Source organism: Marmota marmota, unplaced genomic scaffold (assembly GCF_001458135.2).
Source record: "Marmota marmota marmota unplaced genomic scaffold, marMar, whole genome shotgun sequence".
Taxonomy (NCBI): domain Eukaryota; kingdom Metazoa; phylum Chordata; class Mammalia; order Rodentia; family Sciuridae; genus Marmota; species Marmota marmota.
Genome location: NW_026000130.1, coordinates 9,057,455 through 9,074,856, shown reverse-complemented (window position 1 = coordinate 9,074,856; position 17,402 = coordinate 9,057,455). Strand labels below are relative to the sequence as shown.

The 17,402-nt window shown below is 46.3% G+C and overlaps 2 protein-coding genes across 6 annotated transcripts in view; both read left to right on the top strand.

Moving 5' to 3' along the window:
• Cltcl1 (clathrin heavy chain like 1) overlaps positions 1-16,971 on the top strand; it is a 101,278-nt gene extending 84,307 nt beyond the window's left edge. The window contains exons 25-33 of one of the 5 annotated variants that reach the window (XM_015500398.2): positions 1,792-1,959; positions 2,038-2,187; positions 6,265-6,396; positions 6,969-7,079; positions 7,317-7,487; positions 12,853-13,074; positions 15,631-15,706; positions 16,157-16,196; positions 16,429-16,971. In XM_015500398.2, the coding sequence (XP_015355884.1) occupies positions 1,792-1,959; positions 2,038-2,187; positions 6,265-6,396; positions 6,969-7,079; positions 7,317-7,487; positions 12,853-13,074; positions 15,631-15,706; positions 16,157-16,176 (1,050 nt within the window). In that variant the 3' untranslated portion in view covers positions 16,177-16,196; positions 16,429-16,971. The remainder of the gene's footprint in view (positions 1-1,791; positions 1,960-2,037; positions 2,188-6,264; positions 6,397-6,968; positions 7,080-7,316; positions 7,488-12,852; positions 13,075-15,630; positions 15,707-16,156; positions 16,197-16,428) is intronic. The other 4 variants (XM_048785129.1, XM_048785127.1, XM_048785128.1 and 1 more) reach the window with 4 other exon arrangements.
• A 126-nt stretch (positions 16,972-17,097) lies between these two features.
• The window catches only part of Slc25a1 (solute carrier family 25 member 1), a 3,177-nt gene continuing 2,872 nt past the window's right edge, over positions 17,098-17,402 (top strand). The window contains exons 1-2 of the mRNA XM_015500396.2: positions 17,098-17,107; positions 17,280-17,402. The exon at positions 17,280-17,402 is cut by the window's right edge and continues 186 nt beyond it. Coding sequence (XP_015355882.2) covers positions 17,098-17,107; positions 17,280-17,402 — 133 coding nt within the window. The remainder of the gene's footprint in view (positions 17,108-17,279) is intronic.

Below are 17,402 nucleotides of genomic sequence, written 5' to 3'. Positions count from 1 at the left end.
ACTCTAGCCATAGTATCCCTGCAAGGGATGCTGATGATGAGTGATACCTAACACTCTAAATAATGTGCAGTTCCTTTTTTAGTATATGAAGTTCAGAGTGGCTTGTTAGCCCACCTGGGCCTCACGCTGGTTGATGTCCCACTAAATTTCTTATGTCCTTTCTCTTCTTTTGTGTCCTGGGGTTTTTTAAAGCCCAGACAGTGGCTTGCACAATGGGATGCCCCATGGAAAACTGGGCATGGAGTACTGGGCAGGTTGTGGCACAGCCACTATGTGCAACCCATAGGGGTTGAGATTATCTGATGCCCGAGGGACAGGTACATTCAAGAAGGGGACCACAAGGCAGAGGTGACCCTTGTGACCCTTGGCAGGCAAGTCAGTGTTCACATTGCAGATAAACTCTGCTGTCGAGTGGTTAGTAGGCGCCATCCTCTTGTTGAGTTGGATCTACTGGTGGGGTTCCTAGAGATGTCCAGTCACACCAGGTGTGGTTATAGTGAAGGCAGACTTTGTTCAAGCAATTACAACTTCCCTGGGACTTGAGCCTCATTCCCCACTTACTGAGTAAAAAGTAGCCTGGAGGGGCCTCTGGCCAGCTCAAGGAGAACAGACAGACTAGGAAGCTGAGCTGGGAGGTCACTGGTCACCTTGAATCCTAGGAACAAGATCAGACCTGACTAGAGATGCTAGAAAGAGCCAGGAGAGACAGGAACAAGTCTTTTGAATAGATTTTGCTGCAAAAGAGAGTAGAAAGCGAGGTGATATTTGGCAGGGGACAAAGTTTCAAAATACGAATGTTTTAGGACAGGACAATTAGCAGGATGTTTGCTGGAGGACAGTTGTGTAAAGGAGAGTTAATGCAGAAGAGAAAGGAGAAAGTTGCTGGAGCAGTGGCCTTGATGTGCAAACGGTAGGGCCTGTAGCAGTTGGTGGATGCTAGATGAGATACAGGCAGGGTGCCTATAGAGTATAACTATGGGTGCCACTATCAAGAAAGGATATCTTTGAGAGTGGTCATGGAGGGTGTCCTAGGGTGGAGGAGAGGTATGAGTTGCCTCAAGTATGAATCCTTTCCAGGTCTGTGGTTATAGATGTACAGGGAGACAACATGTGTTGTCTGGATGAAGGGGTGTTTCTCCAGTACTCCAGATGCTCCAGACTGATAGATGGTCTTGTCTGGGAGGATGGCAGAGGGAGTTGGGGCTGAATGCAAAGGGATAGCCATCATAATTAAAGACATAGTCACATGACTGAGAGAACAGTGGGTTGCTCTTCTGAATGGAGAGTGGAGTTGACTTGTTATAGTCAGGAGTACACGTGCTGGATTACACCTGTAATCCCACCCAGCTACTTGGAAGGCTGAGGCAGGAGGATCACAAATTTGAAGCCAAGCTGGGCAACTTAGTGAGACATTGTCTCAAACACACACACACACACACACACACACACACACAAAGTACATTGTGTAGAGAGATTACAAAGAATCATTCTCAGATCCTGTTATCCCCATTTCTGGTTTTTTTTTTCATAATTCTTTTCATTAAAATGGTAACCCTAATTTGAACTTAAACTTGAGAATTATAGTGAGGTGGTCTGCATCTAAAGATTGGTAATTGTTATATGACCCAGACAGTTGCTAAGTAAAATGATGTAGTTTGTACTAGTACCTCTGTGAGATCACACAGTTATCACATTTGGCATGGACCACACTTTGGTATGGACTGTGGATGGAGGGTGTCTGCAGGCAGGTGTGTAATACCTCTGACCCAAGTGTGGCTATTGATCTGCCAGGATCGAGGATACTTTGAGGAGCTCATGTCCCTACTAGAAGCAGCCCTGGGCCTGGAGAGGGCCCACATGGGCATGTTCACTGAGCTGGCCATTTTGTACTCCAAATTCAAGCCTCAGAAGATGCCAGAGCACCTGGAGCTCTTCTGGTCCCGTGTCAACATCCCAAAGGTACCTGTGTCCTTCCCATAGTTCTGGTCACATCTTTGAGTAGTGCAAATTGATCCCTGCCATGCCCTCCCCATTCAGGTGCTGAAGGCTGCAGAGCAGGCACACCTCTGGGCAGAGCTGGTGTTCCTCTATGACAAGTATGAGGAATATGACAATGCTGTTCTCACCATGATGAGTCACCCCACTGAATCTTGGAAAGAAGGTCAGTTCAAGGACTTCATTGCCAAGGTAAGTGGGTTACAGAGCTCTGGCAACTACTTGCCTCTGCCAGGCCCTGTTCTGGTGGGGAGAGGGTATGTCGACACCAGAGTATGCTCCCCAGCCCACCCCACCTATGTGTGTTTGTTACACGTGCATTGCACCATCATCTGGGTGAATGGTGGTAATTCCATCTACATGAAGGGAACTGATGCTCAGGAAGGACAGATTACAGGCTAGGGCCACCCAGCTGGGCTGTAGACAGGGTCAAGTCAGTATGCAGACCTTAATCTACTCGTTTTTCTGCTCTGTCAACTCAGGGCTCTGCTTCACACCTTGTCAGCCTCCATTTTCTATTTTTTTTTAATGTTTTTTTCTGACAGCCCTGTTAGAGGCACAGGAAATGCCCTTAGTGGAGGGACCATCCCAGGGTGGTCCTACAACCTCATTAAGCTAAACAAGGTCTCAGAACTTCTCTTACCAGCCATCACAGCTGTCAGGAGTTATCATGTTTGGGTGTTAGCATCAAACAAGCTATTATTACACATTTCTGGTTTCTGAGTGGATCTAACCTCAGGACCTCTCTTTCTCTGCTTGGCTCTGCCCACAAGTTAGGAGAAGGGGATAAAAGGGAAGAAATTGACCATCATCAGTCGTGTGTGTGCACACACAGTATTTTAGTGGGGATAGAATCCAGAGCCTCACACACATCTTTTACTACTGAGCCCATGAAACCCCAAAAACTTTTTTCTTTTCTTTCTTAACTTGAGGCGGGGTCTTACTCAATTATCCAGGATGGCCTTGAACTTTCAATTCTCCTGTCTCAGCCTCCCAAGTAGCTGGGATTACAGGCACATACCACCATATCCAGCAAGTCCCCAGGCCTTTTGCACTGAGCATCTCCATTTTGCCCCAGTGTTTTGGAGTAAATAATTGGCTCACTACCCTCTCCCCTCTACTATCTGTCAGCAAAAGGAAGCATCCTAACTTCATCTTAGTCTTGCCATTCTTGGATTAAGGAGCAGGATGGCACAGCAGCCCCTCACAGCTATTGCCTCTCTTATGCACCTTCTTTTCAATAGGCAGCTATCTGTGATGGGCATGGGTGGCAAGATGGCTGCCAAGTGAGGTCTCTGTGCCTCCTGGGAACTGTCTAAAGGAAGAATCATCAACAAGGTCAAACACCAAGCCACATGTTAGGTTCTTGGTGGAGGAGGATATCCATGTTATCTTGTATGTAGGGTAGGGTAGCATATGAAGTTGGCGACCTCTGGTAGGGTATCTCACCCTGAGTACATTCTGCAGGTTTCTAGTAGAGGACAAGCAGGTCACCCATTACTATGGTCCATCCCAGGTAGATATGTCAACATGCTGGAAAATCCACACCTAATCAATTCTTTGTACTTATACAAAGTTTAACTTCTTAGATACCAGGGTGCATTTTAAAAACGACTTGAAGCGGCAGTCCTTTCTGTGTCTTAGTGTACATAACAGTGTAGAACAGATGAGGCCTATTAAGCAGGGAAGCAATCTCTCTCATCTGCCACCTGTAGGGCTGACAGTCAAGGCTTTTCTTTGTGTGATGATACACAAAAGCTTCTGCCATACTCTGATGTATAAGAGACATGTCACATCAGCTCATATGTAAAGGACAAGAGATACAGAGACATCATCCCCAGTTAGAGGAAAAGGACACATACCTGTGTAGGGACCCAATAGAAGGGTAACATTTAGTCTTCATTCTGAGCATATGAAGAAGGTATGCTGTTGAGTCCGTGTGGCACCTGGCTAGGCAGTGGCAGGCCAAGTAGGGAACTTGTTGACATATATAGGGTTGGCATTCTGTTTCCACCATTCACTAACTTAACTGTGAAGCAGAAATGTCATTACTGTTATAGCTCAGTGGTAGAGCACTTGCCTAGCATGTGTGAGGCACTGGGTTCAATGCTTAGCACCATATAAAAATAAATAAAGGTATTATGTTCATCTACAACTAAAAAAATTTTTTTAAAGAAAATGAAATGGGGGTTGTGGTTCAATGGTAGAGTGCTTGTCTGGCTTGAGTGAGGCCCTTGGTTCAATCCTCAGTGCCGCATATAAATAAATTAATAAAAGATCCTTTGACAACTAAAATATATATATATATTTTTAAAAAAAAATTTAAAAAAGAAATGTTGGGGCTGTGGTTGTAGCTCAGTGGTAGAGCACTTGCCTGGCACATGTGAGGCACTGGTTTCGATCCTCAGCACCACATAAAAAATAAATAAGTAAATGTATTGTGTTGATCTACAACTAAAAAAAAAAATAGAAGAAGAAGAAGAAGCTGGGTACAGTGGCACAAGCCTGTAATCCCAGTGGCTTTGGAAAGCAGAGACAGGAAGATCACAAGTTCAAAGCCAGCCTCAGCAATGGCAAGGTGCTTAGCAACTCATGACACCCTGTTTCTAAATAAAATATAAAATAGGACTGGGAATGTGGCTCACTGGTCAAGTACCCCTGAGTTCAATCCCTGGTACCCCCCCCCCAAAAAAAAGAAATATCATTGTTGTGGACCTGAATTATCCCATTGATGAAATGAACATAGTGATTTCTCCCCATAAAGGGGTCAGTATACAGTAGATGCTGCATACATTAGGTGCTTCTTACAAGTAATGAATACTGTCATTAAGACCCCAGAGCACACCAGCCAATCACCCTAGAATTCATGACAAAATTTCTAAGCCTTTGTTTTCTTTTCTACAAAACAGAAATAGTGCCCCATCCCACTGGGGATCTAAGGCACAGTAGAGATGATGTCCAGGATTTGTGACATCTCTGGCACTCCTTCTGCTTATTAGATGACTAGATGAGACCCCTCTGATCTGGCCTCTGTGCTTCTGAGTGAAAGGGCCAGCCTGGAAGGATGACAAGTTCCAGAGCTGTTGGGGGCCAGCCAGTATACAGGAAAAGCTTTGCAACAATGCTTGGTCACTGCTCTGCATCTATGAAGCTGGTATTAGGAACATTGGAGCCTGGTGACAGCAAGTGCTCTAACATAAGAGGGAAAGGTCAGAGGAGGAAAAGAAAGAGAGGCTAAAGTTGTCAGTAAACATAAAGGGGCTTCCCCTCTAGGCCCCACATAGCTGCTCAGTCACTTAAACCCTGCATTTCTAGAGGCTTCCATAGTGCTCACCCTGCCCCCAGTGTAGCTATAGCTCTGGTCACACCCCATGTATACCCTCAGATCCCTTTTCACTCACACAGATATGTTCATCTTGCTGGCTTGGCTCATACCCTTGTGGAGCATAAGAATTACCTTGCTTTCTGAGTAGTAGAGCTGTAGGCAGGCCATGGACATCATTGCTGTAGTTCTCAAGTCATTGAGTGAAGCCAGCCAGCAGGAGAGTAGCAAGTGACCAGTGGGAAAGAGCCAAGAGACACAGAAGCCTGGCCAGACCTTGAAGTCTGGAAAGACAAGCCTTCCTGGAGGTGCAGGGTCTTCCCAAGGCTCACCCAAGGTCTGATTGACACACCATCCAGCTCAAAAGTACTGGAGATGTAATAAGACATGCTACTGGCTTACTTATAGCTCAGGAAGAGCTGAGGGCATCTGATTGAATAAAAGAATTTTGTTGCTTGTTTGTTTTTTTTAGAGAGAGAGAGAGAATTTTAATATTTATTTTTAAGTTTTCGGCGGACACAACATCTTTGTTTGTATGTGGTGCTGAGGATCGAACCCGGGCCGCATGCATGCCAGGCAAGCGCGCTACCATTTGAGCCACATCCCCAGCCCTTGTTGCTTGTTTTTTATGTCTAAGTTTATTTCATCTTATTATACTTCTTTCATGCACTTAACAAGTATTGGTTGAGTACCAGACCTGTGTCAGGTAATTGCATAGGTGCTTGAGTAAGGCAGGAAACAGGAATGCAGAGTATCTAATGACAAGTACTAAATAGAATAGTACTGCAGAGATGGGAGTTGGTAGATCTGAGGCAGTTCGGTCCTAGGGGTGTCATGACAGGCCTCAATAGTCAAGTGGCATTTGATTAAAAAACAGAAGGCGGCCCAGTGGACCAGGATATTGGGAGGCAGGGCAGGGAATGACCTTGGGCTGTCCCCCTCCCCAGGTTGCCAACATTGAGCTCTATTATAAAGCCCTACAGTTCTATTTGGACTATAAGCCTCTGCTCATTAATGACCTGCTATTGGTGCTTTCACCCCGGCTGGACCATACCCGGACAGTCAGTTTCTTTTCAAAGGTGAGTTGGCTAAATCCCATTGTCCAGAGAAGAATGTATTGGGGCTGGGGATGTAGCTTAGTGGTAGAGCATCTGTCTAGCACATGTGAGACCCTGGGTTCAATCCCCAGTACTGAAATAACAATAACAACAACAATTTCTCTAGTAATTTGAGAGAAATAGAATAGGGAACATGCCACTTATACAAATTATGAGAAATAAATATTCAGAGCTAGCTAAATAATTATATTGAGCTAGCTCTGCCTAGGCTGTCTAAAGGGTAGCACCTTTGTAAATAAGTTTTGAAATTGATCCCCAACCAGTTTCAAAATTCCATTTATCAAACTGCTTTAGGTTTCAGACACAGGCTTGCATTCCAAACCTGTGTCCACAGATGAAATAGTATTGACTGAGTAACCCAATGATCTCTTTGTGTATGTAGGACCTGTTGATCCTAGTTGTTAAGAAAGTGCTCTCTGGCTCTGCAGAGCCCACACCCACTTCCACTTCATTAGTATGTCCCAGGCAACCCCTTCCAGGGTCTCTGTGATGAGTGTGGCTGAGTGTCTCAACCATTTTCTCCAACTTATCAGGCAGGCCAGTTGCCCCTAGTGAAGCCTTACCTGTGTTCAGTCCAGAACCACAACAACAAAAATGTGAATGAAGCACTCAACCATCTGCTGACTGAAGAGGAAGATTATCAGGTTGGTGTGGAAGAAGCAGCTCAGGAGCCAGTGGGCTTCTCCCTGTACCTGCCAGTCTGTTCTCATAGCAGGTTGAGGGTGTGGGGGCCCCCATCAGGCACTAGTGGATATATGGGCAGGGACCTTTCTCAGGCTATGGTAGCAGCAACCACCACAAAGTAATTCCTGGTGCCTGCTCACTGTGCAGGTAGCCTGTGTCATAGTGTCTCCTCTCTCATGAAAAAGCTGTCTTCCTAGGGCTTGAGGGCATCTATCTATGCCTATGACAACTTTGACAACATCAGCCTGGCTCAACGGCTAGAGAAGCACCAGATGATCGAATTTAGGCGCATAGCAGCCTATCTTTACAAGGGCAACAATCGGTGGGCCCAGAGTGTGGAACTCTGCAAGAAGGACCATCTCTATAAGGTTGGTCACCGCACACAACTGTTCCCTCCCTCATTTGCCCTGGCCACCTCACTGATGCTTTATGGATTGGGGATTAAAGGGTTCACACTTCAGACCTCTCCCAGAGACCGGGGCCTGAACTTCACCAGGAGATCCTTGTCGGTGGTGAAGGAACTCAGTTTTAGAGCATGGGATGAGAATTAAGAAGAATCTAGAACTTCTTAGAAATTATTTGGATTAAAGGTTCTTGCAGAGTCTTATGGAGTTGATTCATTTCCAGCAGCCCAAACATATTATGGTAGGATTCTTTTTTGTTTGTTTGTTTTTGTTGTTGTTGTTATCTACTTATCAAAATTTGAGAAATTAAACCTAAATTAAAATTAAATTCAAAACATTTGTTTTTTCCAGTGAGAGGTGGTTCAGGACCTCTCTCAAACTCTAAGTCCAGGTACCTGCTAATCAGGCATGAAGGCATTGCCATCCTCTGGTTGGCCTGAACATCTCCCCAGTAGGGCAAAGTGGAGTGGTGTAGATGAACTTATTTCCAAGGGTTCTGTGTGCCAGGAAACCCTGGGAGCAACCCAGCAGGTGATAAGCTTGACTAAGGCTCTTACTCCTCAGAGTTGTCCTTGGGTGCTCCTTAGCATTTTCCCAGTGTGCTCAGACAGTATCCACCACTTGCCCAGGCTTTTGTTTTCATGGCACCTGAGCTCTGACTCCATTAAGGCATGTGATCCTTGATGTCAGGATCATGTTGAGCTTCATCCTAAGTTGTCATCTCCAGTGTTTTAGATTGTTTCATGATATTTAGCCCTGGGCTAGGGATATAGCTCAGAGGTAGAGCACTTGTTTTTTTGTTTTTGTTTTTGTTTTTGTTTGGGGGGGGGGGCAGCGGGATCTCCATACTGCTTTCCAGGAATGCTTAAACACCGAACCACACCCCCAGTCTTTTTATTTTTTATTTTGAGACAGGGTCTCACTAAGTTGCTTAGGGCCTTGCTAAGTTGCTGAGGCTCGCTTTGAACTTTCGATCCTCCTGCCTCATCCTCCCAAACTGCTAGGATTGCAAGTGTATACCACCATGCCCAGCAAAACAAGACTTCTTATGCTCTTTTGTAGAATATACTCTGTTCTGTTTCATGTCTAATTTTTTTAAAAACCCAGCTACTGGGGCTGGGGTTGTGGCTCAGTGGTAGAATGCTTGCCTAGCAGTTATGAGACACTGGGTTCAATTCTCAGCACCACAAGTAAGTAAATAAATAAGATAATGGTCCATCAACAACTAAAAAAAAATAACTATTTTGACTCACCATAGTTCTTTTACAATTGATCATGGTTTATATTCTGAGAAAACATTTTTCTTGCTGACTGTCAGAATGATCTTTCTAAAATATAATAATTTTCTTTCAAATGCTTTCTACTACTATAAAGATATATTTAAAACTACCTTGACTTCTAAGGCCCTCCATTACTAGTTATTTTATCCCTGGTGCTTCCTCTGTCTCACCTCTCACTGGTTTCATGTTCATTTTACAATCTGACCTTACTTACTTTCTTTTTTAAATTTTATTTGTTGTTTTTAGATATACAGGACAGTAGAGTATATCCTGACATGAATTCATGGCGTATAACTTATTCTAATTTGGGTCCCATTCTTGTGATTGTACATGATGTGGAGTTCCATTGTGGTGTATTCATATATGAATATAGGGATGTTATGTCTGATTCGTTCTATTGTCTTTCCTATTTCTGTCCCCCTAACTTTCCTTTGTTCCCTTTGTCTAATCCACTGAACTTCTGTTCTCTCCCCCAACCCCTGCTTGTTTTCTGTTAGCATCCACATATCAGAGAGAACATTCGACCTTTGTTTTTTTGGAATTGGCTTATTTCACTTAGCATGATAGTCTTCAATATCCATCCATTTACCAGCAAAAGTTATAAAGTCATTATTTTTATGACTGAATAATATTCTTCATACATTCATCTGTTGAAGTGTACCTAGGTTGGTCCTGTAGCTTAGCTATTGTGAATTGAGCTGCTATAAACAATTGATGTGGCTGCGTCACTATATGCTAAACTTAAGTCCTTTGGGTATATACCGAGGAATGAGATAACTGGGTCAAATGGAGATTCCATTCCAAGTTTTCTGAAGAATCTCCATACTGCTTTCCAGAGTGATTGCACCAATTTGCAATATTGTTGTTTATTTATTGTTGTCATTCTGATTGTTACCATTCTGAAATGAAATCTCAGCCTAGTTTTAATTTGCATCTCTCTAATTGCTGGAGATGTTGGACATCTTTTTATGTATTTGTTGACCATTTGCATTTTTCTTTGGTGAAGAAGCACTTGTCTTAGTGCGCATGAGACCCTGGGTTTGATCCCCAGCACCACAAAAAAGAAACAAAACAGTGAGCACTTAGCAGGATATGGTGGCACACGCCTCTAATCCCAGCAGCTCAGGAGGCTGGAGGATCACAAGTTCAAAGACTGCCTCAGCAAAAGCAACTCAATGGACCCTGTCTCTAAATAAAATACAAAATAGGGATGGGGTTGTGGCTCAGTGGTCAAGTGCCCTTGAGTCCAAGCCCTAGTACCAAAAAAAAGAAAGAAAGAAAGAAAAGAAGAACCACTTGCTATGACATCTAGCCCTTAGTGATAGTGCTCAAGATCCTTTCTGAGAGCTGATAGGTCCCCTCCAGAAACTCTACAACCAAACAGAAGGTACCCAGGAGCTAGCTACTGGAAAGCAACAACAGAACTCAGACACATCCTGGCCAGCCTGTCTCACCTACTCTGTTCTGTCCCCATGGTGCCTGCCACACATAAATGTGCAGCCTCCTTGCCTCCCAGACAATGATGAGTGAGCAGTGGTATAAGTACTGCCAGAGGTCCTTCTTTTCTAGCAAGCCACCCCTCAGAGCCACATGAACCAAGAAGACAAAACCATAGGTAGAAAGGACAAAACCATAGGTAGAAAGTGGAAAGCATGCTTCCCAAGACCTGTGATTCTGTTCTCCAAGGAGCATTTGTTTTTGTTTGTTTGTTTTTGTTTTTTTCCACATTTTTTGTTGGTACATTACCCAAGATGCATTTGTTTGTCACAACTGGGGACACAGTGCTTTAATAGGAGATAGAGACCAAAAATCATATTCAACAGCCCCCAGTCACAAGTGGCCCCCCTGCAAGTGTCAACACTGCTGTGCTAGAAGAGTCTTCTCTTGAGCAGAACCAAAGTCCCCTGGAAGAAAGTATCCATATCACAGTATGCCCAGACAGGGAGCAACTGGAAAAAGTATTTCCAAATGGCAGAGGTAGAGTTAGATAATAATATGATCAACAGTGGCACCCTTGAGGATTGGGGTGCAGTCAGCTTGGCCACTGTGAAATGTGCAGTGTTAGATGGGTCAGATGAGAAGCAGATAAGGGCTGAGGGCAGGAGGAACAGGGTCCCTCCACATACTTATGAGTTAGGAACTGGAGTCTGCAGCAGTGAAGTTGTAGTCATGGGTCAGGGCAAGGTCAGTCGAGCACCAGCAGCAGTCTGGAAGGAGAAATAGACAGCAGCAAGGATAAGGATCAAGAGCTACTCGAGAGTAGTGCAGGCTGGGGGTGATAATGAGAAGAGGAAGGTCTATTCTCAGCCCCCAGCTGGTTTCAGGCAGCGGGAGCAGGGTACTGCCTGACAGCTTTGTTGGACCACGTTGGACCTTTAAGTCCTCTAGGAAGCCACCTAGAGGAACTCAGTCTAGAGTTCAAGGGGTCTGAAAATGCCTAAGGCCTATAGAACAGGGAAAATAGAAAGGTGACTTTAGGTGCAGGTTGAAGACAGGCCACCTGAGAGTGACCAGTCAGAAGGAAACATTCAGGGAGACTGATGGCTATGACCAAGTTGGCATCAGATGACCTCACACATGTGCCTGAAGGCTTCCTGGAGCTTTCACTTTGAGTCTTAGCTAACTGTGGCCAGGAAAAAAAAAAAGTCCTGGGGTGGGGCTGTAGCTCAGTGGCAGAGCACTTGCCTTGTACACACGAGGCACTGGGTTCGATCCTCAGCACCACATAAAAATAAATAAAGATATTGTGTCCAAAATATTTTAAAAAGAGTTTGAAAAAAAAAGTCCTGATCTTTTAGTAACAGTCGAGCACCTGGAGGTGTGGAGGCTGTGGCAGGACTCTGAACTAAGCAGCAAGCAGGTGGGAGAAAATTTGTTTGGGAGGAAGGGAAAGAGGACTACTACCCAGAGCTGGCTCACAGAATATATTCAGGAGTCTTCCAGGTAACTCAGAGGCTTATATTAGAGCCCATAGTGGGTACATGAAGCAGGGACAGCAACTCTGCTTCCCATCCTCTCTACAAATTGTCATCAAATTGCACAGTCCACAAATTAGGTTGAGTGACCATGGGCAAGTGACTTCATTTCTGAGTAGTGACACCTGTCACAAGGGCTGGGCTGGAGTCAGAAAAGCTAGCTCATACAGCTAGAAGCAACCAGAGCACTAGTTTCCTACTAATTTGTCATAATGTGTGTGGCCTTTTGTACATAATGTTTTAAACAAAGACATTTGCAAATACAGAAATGGCAGTTAGGGGTTTTGAGGGAAAAAGCAAATCACTTTGTGTCTATGTATGTGTGTGGTACTGGGGATTGAACCCAGGGACACTCAGGCTGAACTACATCCCCAGCCCTTTTTTAGTTTTCGGCAGACACAACATCTTTGTTTGTATGTGGTGCTGAGGATCGAACCCGGGCCGCATGCATACCAGGCGAGCACGCTACCGCTTGAGCCACATCCCCAGACCCCCCCAGCCCTTTTTATTTTGAGAAAAGGTCTCACTAAATTGTGCAGACTGGCCTCAAACTTGTTTCATGATATGGGATTACAGGTGTATGTGTCTGTGCCCAACCAGATTGGTATTTCTTGAACACTAGCTATTTCCTTATAGCTGTTCCACATTAGTTGGAGCTCCAGATGGAGGCATGGCTATAGGTCTAAGCAACTACCTCCCCTTGCAGGTCCCTTAGAGAAGCCCTGCACACTGCCTCTACACCTATGTCTTTGGCCCTGAGGTGGAACCTCTGTCTCCCAGGGTGCCCTACTTGTGTGTGCCACCTCCAGGCAATTCAGCAAGGTTTGAGAAAACCACATTTGGTCCTCTCTAGAGTCCCTTGAGGTAGCACCTTCATCTTATCAAAGGGCAACAGGCACAGGGAACATCTCAGTTGTGTACACACTCATTCTATACTGTAAAGAAGAACCTTGTAGAGCAGCATCTGCCACCCCAGTTGACTAAAGGCTCAATGCCTCTACCTATGCAGAACAACCTGAGCTGTGCCTTTTTGTTTGTTTGTTTGTTTTTGTTTGTTTGTTTTTTTGGCTGCAGGATGCCATGCAGCATGCCTCAGAGTCGCGTGATCCTGAGCTAGCGGAGAAGTTGCTACAGTGGTTCCTGGAGGAAGGAAAGTGGGAGTGTTTTGCAGCCTCTCTCTTCACCTGCTATGATCTGCTTCACCCAGATGTGGTGCTTGAGCTGGCCTGGAGACACAACCTCATGGATTTTGCTATGCCTTACTTCATTCAGGTGATGAGAGAGTTCCTTAACAAAGTAAGTAATGACTATGCTGTGCCTCCCTGGCATAGCCTATCCCTGGTGGTAACCTGACCCTGGGCCTATAGGGCCCATTTGGCCCTGGTGGTGGGCCCATTTGAGGCCAGTTGCCCACCCCTAGCCCTGGCCTGCCTTCGGGAATGGTCTGTTTCCTCTATGTGCAAGTAGTTTTTTTTCCCAATAGCACCCTGCTCTAGAAAATCACTGTGGGAAGCATTGGGTAGAACTAAGCACTTCTTATTCCCAGAAGCTGTTCTGCAGACCTTGCCTGGGAAACTACAGCAAAGTACACTGCTAGGGAGCAGGAAGGTGTACTCACCTTGGGCTTTATCAGTGAGGCACCAACTGGTAGTACTGGCTCCCCTTCAGCACACAGCTTATTGGGATGCACATAGGCTAGGCTGTCTCCTCTCAGCATCTAGTGGAGTCTGGGGATGCAGCTATTGGTGACCTCATTGGTGATGACCCCCTTATGCTGAGCACTTGATAGGAATATTACCACATGTTAACTCCTTCCAACAGCTGTGCAGGGATGACTTCACCTACCTCTTCAGGTCAGTGTCTGATTTTGAAATTTTTTCTGAGTACCAAGTCCTAGGAGTGCCTGTTTGGGACCCAGCTTTAGCCTGTGTTTAGAGACTTGTGTTGTCTCTTCCAGTTGTTTCTAAAACTGTGGAAAGTTTCTCAGTACCACCTTCTTGCCCTTGTACCTATGCACCAAACCTGCTTCAAGCCAGGTAGATACCCTAAAGCCACTCCTGTTAAAATTTCTTGCCATGGTACAAGGTAATATGGGGATCCTGGGTTAGTGTAAGCTGGAAAGATATAGCCTGTGCTGCTAGCTTTGACCTGCAAGGATTTGCAAGGCTGCCGGCTGCCTACAGAGCCTCCGGGATTGTCCAGCCCTTGGTGAGGGCCACTCCAAAGGCCATTTAGGGCCATCATTTCACTGCAGAGAATGTAACTTAGTCCTGTCTGGATAGCCTGCCTGGGTGAGGCTTCATTATCTTTGAGGGGTGAGGGATGGCAACCCCGACTATGTGGCTTTAGCAGCCAGAGGACACAGATTGGTTGAGTTTACAAGGGTCCCTGGTTTCCCCACCACAGGGGAAATCCCCAAGGATTTTCAGGAGCATGTTTTCTGTCTATTTTGGATGATGGTGTTTGTTTTGGCAGCCACTGTCAACTCAGACAGCACTGTGGCCACATAGGTAACCCAGTGTTGGTCCATGGTTTCCAGATACCACCATTATACCTAGGAGATAGTGGCTACTGTGATGCCTGCCCCTGTTTCTGCCAGACAAGGTGCCTGCTATGGTAAAGAGAGGAGGGTCCCACAAGGGGTCTCCTCAACAGACGTGTGGGGGTATAGACATGGGCTTGTTCTTGGCCTGAGCTGCAGTCCCACAGAGGCAACATGGCAGTGCCATAATGGTGAAGGACCCAGACAAGAAGACCACAACTGGGCTGGGGTTGTGGCTCAGTGGCAGAGTGCTTGCCAAGCATGTGTGAAGCACTGGGTTCAATTCTCAGCACCACATACAAATAAATAAAATTTTAAAATTCATCAACAACTAATAAAAATAGTTAAAAAAATTTAAAAAGAAGGCCACAACCCCTCTTGACTGAAGAACTAGGTTGGGGCCTGCCAGCTCATCTAGGAAACTTGTAGGCTATCCCTCTGCAACCCTCCAAATACTGTCTGGGTGGAAGTAGGTACAGTCCCAGCTCAGATTTTTGCAAACTGCCAGCAAAGAGGACAGCCTATGGGCCATAATGCCTCATCTAGGTCCTGGTTTGCTGCAGGAAGGCGTTATCAGGACGCCTGGCCTGATCTTCCCAGACCCAAGCTCATAGGGGAAAAATTATCTTCATTTTTACTCCACACCTGGTTTGGGGGATTCTAGATGCACAGTTGCTATTGTCCCCATTAGAACAGTGCGCACACCTCTGACAGTCCCTTCTGCACCACTTCATTCTGTTCCCAGCCTATGACTACTGCACAGGGGCAGCATGTAATAGCACTTCATAGAAGAGTAAGGATGCAGCTTGTCCTCAGTGTCTCACAGATGGAGTGTCCCAGGTTTCAGGTGACTGGTCTCTTGAAGACCACATGCTCTCTCTATTGGATAGGAGGGGCAGGCAGTCACAGCACACTACCCCAGCCCTGCAGGTTCATAAGCAGTGCTGTCCCTGTGTCCAGAGGAAGACTCAGCCCTTATGAGCCAGGCCACACTCGCAGCCTATGACTACTAGCCACTGCTACAGTGTACCTGGGGGCCACAAGTCCACCACAAAGCAGCTAGGCTGGAACAGCAGCTGGGGCTTCACCAGAGCTGTTCCAGATGCTCTGTCTCAGCCCCAATCCCCAGGCTTCACCTCATTATGGCCTTCCTGCAGAGTAGGGTATGGAGTGAGCCACTTTGGCTGTTCTGCACATCCTCAGCTCCAAGTTTCCTGGAAGTTCCTGTGTCAGGTCTTCTGTCCCATGTTCACCTAGAAGCGGGACTGTACTCTATTGTATGGGTGCTCACATGCTCCTGCCTCTTGCAGGTGGACAAACTAGATGCCTTGGAGAGTCTGCACAAGCATGAGGAGCATGTGGGGGAGCCTGCCCCACTTGTGTTTGGTAGGTAGCACACTAGGGTGGGGATTCATGCTGCCCTGCCCTAGTTTGGTTTCAGATAGAGATATGGATGGATGGATATTTGGGGGGCAGTAAGGGCTTCAGTAGTTTCTAGGTGTAAAGGGCAGTGTCCAGGAATTTTGGCATAGCAATCTTCTCTGCTCTGAATGCACGTGCCTTATGATTAGGGTGTTACCCTGCTGTGTCCTGCCCTGTTTGGCCCTGAGTGTATGGCTGCTGCTGGCTTGTGCTAGGAGTGGCTTTGCACCTGAGAACCTGCTAGAGATGGCCTGGCTGTCTTAGCAGACTGGAAAAGCTGTTGGGTCCTGACTGTACTGCAGAGCTAACAGGCCTTCCTAGGTGGTATGAGCACATAGCATACCAGCTGGGCTCCAGTGTGTCCTCCCAAGACAGCGTATGCACTCACTATTAATATCAATCTGGTTTTTTTAGATTTTGATGGTCATGAATGAGAGCCAGCCGATTGAGCTACGTAAGTGTCCAATATGAGGACCAGCTTGCCTTCTAGCCTGGCCAGCCCCACAGCAACACTCCCACCCTCTTTGATCCCAGACTTCTGCTCTCCCCATGCCTCAAGCTCTAGGTGGTCAGGGTTGATCCTAGCAACCCTGCTTCTTGGGCCTCTGGCTCAAGTGGCAGCCAGGAGAGAAACCCCAACCTGGGCATCAGGAGGTCTTCTCACTCTGGGCTTCTCTCTTCTGCAGGCCAGCAGCTGACGCTGACAGTGAGCTCTGCTGGCTTCCCCTATGGATATGCAGCTGCTCCTACCTTCACCCAGCCTCCTGTGTTTAGCTTCAGTGTTTAGTGGGTATTCAGTATCCACACCCCGCTCCACCCAATTTCTCCAAGAAACATTGTACTCTGGACACACAGAGAACCCTGATTGGGAAGCAGGACACATTGGCTGTTATTCATTTTTACTGAAGCTCAATGATGGCAGCTATTGAGCCATCTTAGAACCTGGGAAGGTCTCAGTAGACCCTGACTGCCCAAGAAGACAAGCACCAACCACAGTGGGACTATTGCTTCCAGACCCTCTGGCTGGAGCCAGGCATTGCTAGGGAAGTTCTTTTCTACAAGGATTCCCTGAAGCTTGGTAGGAGGGGCATTCTCTTCACCCCATATTGGCTGAGCTGCCCTCTCCAGGCTACTTTGCAGACATATAGGATTTGTATGGAGATGCCAAACCTCATGACTCTGAGTCTCCTGCTGATTATGAATATTAAAAGTTGGTTTAGCAAGACGAAGCTTCTCTGTTTGGTGCTCTTTTGGGTAGGAGGGACAGAAGCCAATTAAATAGGTCACAAAGCCTGGTAAAGATTTGCTGGGACCTTGGGGGATGCTGTGCCTGCCCAGAGAAGCTATCTAGAAGTATGCAGCCAAGTTGTATTTGGGTCTTTAATTGATCATGTTTGCTGCACGGAGCTCTAAATTCTGAAGAGCAAGATAGCAACTACACGGTCCCGTGAGGTGTCAGAAAGCCACGCTCGCAGACGGCAGCAATGGGGCTGGACGCACATGCCTTAGGAGAGTATCTGCCTCTCTCTCCTCTGAGACCTCCGGGGAACCTTATTACCACGTGCAGAGGCCCAATCCTTCCCCAGCGCTTCATTGCTCCAGGCAGAGATACTGCACCTTGACCCACTGCTCCCCCACCAGGGCTGGAGTCCCACACAAA